Source organism: Gobio gobio, assembly GCF_949357685.1.
Source record: "Gobio gobio genome assembly, chromosome: 9".
Taxonomy (NCBI): Eukaryota; Metazoa; Chordata; class Actinopteri; order Cypriniformes; family Gobionidae; genus Gobio; species Gobio gobio.
This window is the reverse complement of record NC_137115.1, coordinates 47079251-47087738: the sequence shown is the minus strand read 5'-3', so window position 1 is coordinate 47087738 and position 8488 is coordinate 47079251. Positions and strand designations below refer to the sequence as shown.

Below are 8488 nucleotides of genomic sequence, written 5' to 3'. Positions count from 1 at the left end.
CATCAAATAACGTGCTCCACGCGGCTCCGGGGTGTTAACAAAGGTCTTCTGAAGCGAATCGACGCGTTTGTGTTAGAACAAATGAAATATCCATATTTAAAACTTTATCAAGTAAACTTTCGACCGACTGCTTTATGTGGAAAAGTGTTGAATGTTGAAAGTGAAACTCAAGATGCGACCGTGACGTCATGACGAGCCTACCTGCTCGTGTTAGTCTATCGATCGGCAGAGGAACTTTCAACAATTTTTCCATAGATTGAACAGGTCGGCCGAAAGTTTACTTTATAAAGTGTTAAATATGGATTTTTTTTTTTTTCTTTTTTTTTTTTCTTGGCGCCCTGGATATTGATATTTTGTTATTCGGGGTCCATGCACCGAAGGCGAATTGGAATAAATGTATAATGCTAACTGCAAATTCTAAAATATCAGTAATTTCAAATTAAAGATGAAGTTTGTGATATTGATGTTGTCCACTAGAAGGAGCCAAAGGAAGGAATCTTTTAAGCTTATTGTTTATCAGTTACCATCCCTTTGAATGGAAATGCATTTATTCAGTTCATTTGTATAACTATGGTGTACTGACAATACAGGTTTATAAAAAATTGTGTACATAGAAATCTGTGAAAAGCTTATAGATCCTTAAATGTTTATAATAACTTTAATAGACACCAATTATTTCAAGTTGCCAGACATGATTATTGCTCTCCATTTTTTTTTTGTTGGTCTTTTTCAACACATTATTTCTATAAAGACTTTTTGTGGCATGAATAAACAAACACTTAAACTGCAAGCTACACATATTATAGAAATAAAAGAATGAAATTAAATACATGAAAAGGGCCTTAAAGGGTTAGTTCACCCAAAATGAAAATTCTGTCTTGAATTACTTACCCTCATGTCGTTCGACACCCGTAAGACCTGAAGAACACAAATGAAGATATTTTTGTTGAAATCCGATGGCTCAGAAAGGCCTCAGTTGGCAGAAATGACATTTCCTCTCTCAAGACCCATAAAAGGTACTAAAGACGTTGTTAAAAAGTCCATCTCACTACAGTGGTTACAATAATTACACTGTACAATGGTACAGTGGTACAATAATTTTATGAAGCGACGAGAATAGTTTTTGTGTGCAAAAAAAAAATCTAAATAACGACTTAATTCAAAAAGTTCTTGTCTTCCATCTGGGCCTCTGACGTGAACTCACGAAGCACCATGACGCATGTGCGAGAATATGACGCACATGCGCGAGAATATGAAGATATTTTCGAACCGCCCACACCAAGCGGGACTCGAACCCTGGACCGCCGGCATGAGAGTCGGATACACATGCTCTAACAAAGAGGCTAAAGGCTGCAATCCAAGAAATGCACACTTTAGCACCATTTTGAGCACTACGCCAAGACCTAAAGCACAATCAATGTAGAATTCAACGTATACATATCTATGAGAACGCCGGCTCAACGTCATATTCTATGTCAGTCGCTAGAGTGTTTCTTGAGATCAGAGGAGTGAGGTTTACTCGGACAGCAACTACTAGCTGGCCTCCGTTACACTCACCCCCCTAAACCTCACTGCCATCCGGGTCACCGCACCAATGTAACCCCTCCTGTTCGAACCGCCCGCTCCAAGTGGGACTCGAACCCGGGTCTGCCGGCATGAGAGTTGGACGCACTAACAAGGAGCCTAAAGGCTGCAACCCCTAGCGTCAGTCGCCAATGGAGGCCTTTCTGAGCCATCGGATTTCATCAAAAATATCTTAATTTGTGTTCCGAAGATGAACAAAGGTCTTACGGTTGTCGAACGACATGAGGGTAAGTAATTAATGACAGAATTTCATTTTTGGGTGAACTAACCCTAGGTTAGTGGTTAATGCTTCAGATTAAGTTTTAAGATGCAAATGATATCTTTACATTAGTCTGAAATGGAAATGACATCCTATGACACACTTAAATGTTGATGAGTCCACACCGCATATATCATGATCACATGCCTTACGACAGTGAACATTTCTTAGAGATTTTTGACTAACATTAAGTGATTTCTTTTGAAAGTTGTTGACACCTGTGTTGCTGTAACCTGTTTCAAACCCCAACCTCCAGTGAGGATTCAAGTTGGACTTTTCTATAAAAACCACATCATAAGATTAATTTCAGTCTGATTGCTAATCATCCACATGGGCCATTGGTGCTTAGACTCTGATGACTGCCGCTTGCGGCCATACTTTGTATTTAATTATAGTATAGATGAAGTATAGATGATTGAACGCTTGTTTGCTTTGTTGTTGCCACCCCTCACAGTCCTCATTCCAAGAAATAATTTTCACCCCATAAATCATTTTCTAGATCCGCCCCTGCTCCAGAATGAATGTAATGCAGAACATGTTGAAGATCAGCACCCAGTCACACAAAAGAATATTATTCCACGCAGAGACATCTCCATTGACGTACACTCTCAAATAGAATGGCCTCTTCTGTCTAACCCACATTTTTAGCGCTCTAGGACGCTCTGGGAGAATCTGTTCAACAATCACAGTCTCTGCAACACTTTTCCTTAATGAAGCTTTGTACAAACTTTGTGTATAATTACAACATTATCCTGAGAATACCATGGCTCGAAGGTATAAATCTGTAAATAATGGTAAATCACAGCCATACATAATTGTTTTTCCTTAATTCACCACCAATAGTGTGCTTTTTGCCTCCAAATGGTGTCCACAATAACGAGAAGTTGAAACACTTGGTATATTGGGATTGTACAGCTTACTAAAACTTCAAACACGCAAAATCCTAAAGATACTTTACATAAAACATTAGGCTGCTTTTTGTGGCACAATTCCAAAATATATCCCTTTTTTCCTTCTGTTTACAACCCTGACCCTAAGCAACGTTAGACAAAACATTACTCGGAGGGACACAAGGAACATTTTAAATTGGTAAATGATCTACAACTGAATTACAGATGCCATTTGAAAACACATTTTTCCTTATTCAACCATAAAGGCGAAAGCTGGGTAGATTGTAATCGGTTACTGATTACAAAGTACAGGACAAAAATTGTAGCTAGTAACGTATTCCATTACATTACATATTTAACCCTCCTGTTACCCTCAAATCTAGTAACATTTGTTACCCTCTGGGGTCAATCTGACCCCAGCAATTTAAACCTCCAGAATATGATTTTTTTTTTTACAAAAGTTTATGTCTCAGGTCATTTATGTCTGACAGCATATCTGGTGGGGCCTGAAACCATTTTGATGACATTAGCAGCACTATGGCTACCCTGTCATTCACGTGGTGGGGCAGGACCATAATAACGTGAACTACTAGTGGTTCTCGCAATACTACAGGTATGGTTTGGTTAGGTTAGATTAGAGCCCTAAATCAGAGGGAAGTTGTTTGAATCTTACATTGAATATATACAATTATAGCATGTTATAGTGACCTCAATAAAACAACCTTAACAAAAGGGTGTACATTTTTTTATATTTCTTATGTTTTATACATCTAAAAGAGCCTGGGGTCAAATGACCCAAGGAGCACAGATGCAACAAAATGTGTACAGGACATTGGAATAATATCATCATGTTAATTTTATGTTTACAGAGTTGTCCCCATTAAATTAGGAAAAGTAATTCAATCTAAAGCAAAAAAAGGATGTCAATCGTGTTTTTACAGACGTTAAACATTGAATGGGGTCAAATTGACCACAAAGATATAGGAGGGTTAAGGTAATATAATCTGACTACTTTTGGATTACTTTTAGATTACCTTTGAACTTGTTTATCACATTGATTTGAGTAGATAATCTTGTACCATACTAAAAAATAAAATAAAAAAATGATATAAAAATATATTCAATTCTTTGTTATTAACAATATGAAGTTGAAGTGCACTAAATATTATAAATATTTGTGATGGAACTGCAGGAATGCGTGAGTTTAATGAACAGCTATTAAGTAATTAAATCAGAAATATTGTTTTTAAAACATTTTTTAACTAAAAACACTACCAAAAAAATGTGTGATGTGACCATTAACCAACATCAGAGAACCGTGAACTTAATTGTATTATTATTTTTATTGACAATTTTATTACTGACCTAATTTACAAATTAAAATCTCAGGAGTTACTTCAAGTAAATATATTAGGTCAAAGAAATTTCAGCCAACAAAAAAGTTTTGGAATCCCTGCATTGCATGTAAATATTAAATGACGTGAATTTGTACATTTCAATGTGTTTGAAAGACAAAATAATTAATGTGTTAATCACTATGCAATGTTGAGAAAATAACTTGATAAAAGTTAAATGATTTCTGTTCATCCAGTGATCAATTGCGATTTTCAGTGATAGTCACATGACTTGTGGCTGGTCTGTGTGTCTAATTCCACAAACCTGGAAGACTTTCTGACTCAAGCAGTGGGCGTTTTTAGAAAGGAAAATTTAAAAGATTAATAAAGAATTATGAATCAATGAATTATGAATATGACTGCCATTGTTAGAATAACATGCAATCAGTCAGTAAAAAAAGTAACTGTAGTCTAAATACAACGTAATATAATCGAATTACTAAGTACTTAATTTTTGGAATCTAATTATGTAATCCCGATTACATGTAATCAGTTACTCCCCAGCTCTGAGCATACTTTACCTTAAGATCTGACCATTAGAACCCAATACAAAACTTTTCCTTATTTGTTTTATTTAAAAAAAAAATTTATTCACTCACCCACTGGCCATCCCCACGCAATATACACAAATCAGTACTCGCGATTGAAATGTTTTAATGTCACAATTCAAAGGTCAAAATGTGTCTATCAGCCCATGAGCTTTGCTCTTGTTTTTATTGCACTTCTAATGACTTAACAAACAGTTATTGAATACACATCCATTATTTGGCACTGCTGGCACTGTAGTGCTTTTCCATAAAAAAAAAAAAAGATACAAATGAGCATAAAATACCATTTAGTCTCAAATTTTGTATAATAATCAAGCATTGTTTAGCTTTTTCTTCTTTGTATTCATTTCATCAAGCACTGATTTACAAAGGCACACGGTATGATCTTATGAGAAAAGATAAGATACGTTTCATAATGACTTCTCCACAAACAAAAACTGCTATAGCCATTTCATAATTAATTTAAATAAAAGCACCCATGAAACCAATAACAGTTTCAGTATAGTGTAAACAGACTAACACTCGGTTTGTAATATCATTTTAAATTGTCTCTTTAAATGTACCTTCATGCAAATGAAATTAAAGCCCCTTCTGTCATCATTTGCTCACCCTCATGTCGCTCCAAACTTTTGAATGATGCGCTGTTTGCTCTTTTTTTCATGCAAACGAATTGGGATAGTGTGCGATATTAGTCTTTCAAACCCAAAACTTTCCATTTTGTTATGGGTGATCAATTCATTTAAGTGAATCTACCATAATATTAGTGTCTACAAAGACTTGTAGACGTAGTCAACTTGTAATACTAAGTTTATCTGTAAAATACCAAAGAAAATGATAGGCTTCACACGCATACAATATTTTCCATTGTTATACTTGCTTTTTCTCAAGGTGGTTTTCCAATGTATTCTCGGGGTTCACTGAGCTGACGCTCACCCCTGTACTGTTTGAGGTAGGTACAGATATGTTGACCACTCCATTGTCCACTACAGATTCAACACTCTCTTGAGTTTTAAAATATACTACATAGAATATTGGTAGGACAATGCCAATGAGTAACATGGCAACTACAGCGTTCCACCACTGGATCCCCCAGTCTGCGCCATAGCTGCGCAAGCGCTGGCTTCTCCATCCCCATCGTCTGGATAACCAGGAATCACCAGAAAACGCCTCGTCTGTGGGGTCTGTGTTTTGGATTAGACGCTCAATGTCACTGTCCACCTCCTTAAGGTAATTGGTGTACTCCTGCACCTGAGGTCTTCCCGAGACGCTCGCTTCAACGCTGTTTGATGATGCTGCATCATGGGAAGGTCTGTGCTGGGGGTTCCTGAGCTCAGAGTTGGCCTCGGTTAGCAGGCCATGCTTCTTTACAGGGATTTTGATGGACTTCAGTGCATACATGTCCTGCTCTTGAAAAAGGTTGTTCACTCTTTTTATGTCAGCCACCTGAAACCATAGAGGATGATTATGATTAAGGGCCCAAATCATGCAAGATGCACAGTATAAATGTTGATGAATATGAGAGGGACCTACACAATCGAACTAGATACCTTGCATCCATACTGAAGGGCCAGTTTGTTGAGATTGTCCTCATGGGAAATGTCCCGTTCTAGCAAAAGCATTTCTCCCACTCTTTCTCTCTCCCGTGAGGACGACTCTCTGCTCCGTGGCCGGAGCTCCATGACATTGAATTCCTCATCCTCCGATGACGCTTCCGGTTCATCTTGTCTGTGTCTGAACATGTACACTTGGCCATCCGCACTGGCATGTACGTCCACTGGAGCCTGAAAGGCTTGAGGGAGAGGATCTCCACGCCTCATCACTGCAACTAGACAGATTCCTGAAAGAATACATATGGCCTTACATTTACACACACATTTTATTTATTTATTTTTTTGAAAGAAATGAACATTTTATTAAACAAGGATGGATTAAAATGATCAAAAGTTACAGTGAAGACATTTACAATGTTAAAAAAGACGTGAAAAACGTGTTTTGAACATGAGAATCATTAAAAAAATAACTTCTACCAAATCAGCATATTAGAATGATTTCTGAAGGATCATTTGACAATGTATAATAACAATTGTAATAATGTTTCACAATACTGTTACTACATTTTGATTTTTGATCAAATATAAGCAGCCATAAAATACTTCTTTCAAAAAGATTAAAAATCGTACTACCCCAAACTTCTGAACGGTCGGTATTGGAAGTGTTCTTCAACTCTGAGCCCTTTAAGGCTCATAAGTAATTAATTTATTATGAGAGATTTATATTAAAACTGATTTTGTTGAAGGTCACATTAAAACTTTATTGGAAACATTTTCCATATTTTCATGAATTATATTTTTATATACTTTATTGTCCCAGAACCTCAATCCAAAAAATGTGAATATCACTTGTAAACAAATACTATTATTGCACACCGTTTCCAATCGTTTCCAGTCATTTTTTCAAATTTTGCAAAAGGCATGAAACTATTATAGTGTATTTAGGATACATATAAAGGCAATACATTTAGCCTTATAAAGACTTATTAAAATGTAATTTCCATCACTTTCTATATATATATATATATATATATATATATATATATATATATATATATATATATATATATATATATATATATATATATATATATATATATATATATATATATATATATAATGCTATTAAACTCAACAAATTATTTAAACTGTGATGGAAATTACAGTGTGGGAATGTTCATGACAGAAAATAAATCTCCTGTGTTCCATGTACATTGTTGGAAATTGATAGTAACTAAAATGACATATTTAGGGTGTTTTTTTTATTTAGATTAAATATATTTTCTACAAGACCAAAAGTGCCCATAGTTGAAGAACCAAGCACCAACATATTATTTGAATAACCATTCCAGAGAAACAACTTCTGCAGTCAGTTCATAATAGCAAGCAGAGATACATTTTATTTTAATAAAAAGTTTCTAGCAAAGTTAGAAACTAAAGTGAGACACATACTGAAGAATGTAAACAACACAAAACAGTACGTTAATGCTCAGAAGTATACACCTAGGCTACTATTCAGTGGTGCTACTTCAGGAAAATAAGCTGGGAGCTGGTTATTATCTTTAACTGGAACAACAGCGGATCAGTCCATAACACCGTTACATTAAATGACATTGTCTGAAAACTTTCCCCCCTCAAACTGCACAGAACACAACGCAAAAATAAACAAAGCATACCTTACATTTGTAAAGAATAAAATGGAGTATGTGTACAGTAAACACTTATAAAGGTTACAGTAGCCGACACTCGTAATGTGCAGTTAATTTTATGGTATCAACTTCGAAGTTAAAGTCTGCTTTTTCCATAATTTTCCCCATTATTGATGTGAATCTGAATAACACTCACCTTTCTAGACAAAAACAGCAACATCGTGCCGACAAAAATACCCCAAAGTGTCATTTTAGGAACTTCATACCGCAACCGAGTTTGATAGTGCTGGTGAGGGATTTGGTGTTGATTGACAGATCCTCCAGCCAATCAGCTCGTAGAAGAAGGGGAGTTCTGTTACATAAGTGGTTGCGTGAGCGATACTTTTTTGCAGATAATAGACACCTTTGTTTCAAAATCTGGTGTCAGGCGTTTAACATGTATTATATGAAAGTGACATGGTGGATTACCTGGATTGACAACTGGTTTCCCAAGACTACAAAGTTTCTCTCAATGTTAAGTGTGGTTGAGAACACGGAGTGTCTTACGTGTCACGACCGACAGGATGTAGTAATTCACAGAAGGTGAGACCTAAAGGTGTAGCCTAGTTGTGATA

At 35.9% G+C, this 8488-nt stretch overlaps 1 protein-coding gene across 1 annotated transcript; it reads right to left on the bottom strand.

Annotated features, from left to right (window-relative positions):
• Positions 1-332: 332 nt before the first annotated feature.
• On the bottom strand, positions 333-8187 carry lysmd4 (LysM, putative peptidoglycan-binding, domain containing 4). Its single transcript, XM_079825399.1, has 4 exons — positions 8071-8187; positions 6223-6512; positions 5553-6118; positions 333-918 (listed from the first exon to the last, which is right to left on the bottom strand). Exons 2-4 carry the CDS (start codon positions 6490-6492, stop codon positions 894-896), a joined length of 861 nt encoding a protein of 286 aa, XP_079681525.1. The 5' UTR covers positions 6493-6512; positions 8071-8187; the 3' UTR covers positions 333-893.
• Between the last annotated feature and the right edge of the window lie 301 nt (positions 8188-8488).

Coding starts and splice junctions, on each gene's coding strand:
- lysmd4 (XM_079825399.1), bottom strand. CDS start 6,492: ATGAGGCGTGGAGATCCTCTCCCTCAAGCCTTTCAGGCTCCAGTGGAC. Junction 6,119..6,222: donor CCCTTCAGTATGGATGCAAG/GTATCTAGTTCG, acceptor CTATGGTTTCAG/GTGGCTGACATAAAAAGAGT. Junction 919..5,552: donor GAAAACCACCTTGAGAAAAA/GCAAGTATAACA, acceptor TGTGTTCTTCAG/GTCTTACGGGTGTCGAACGA.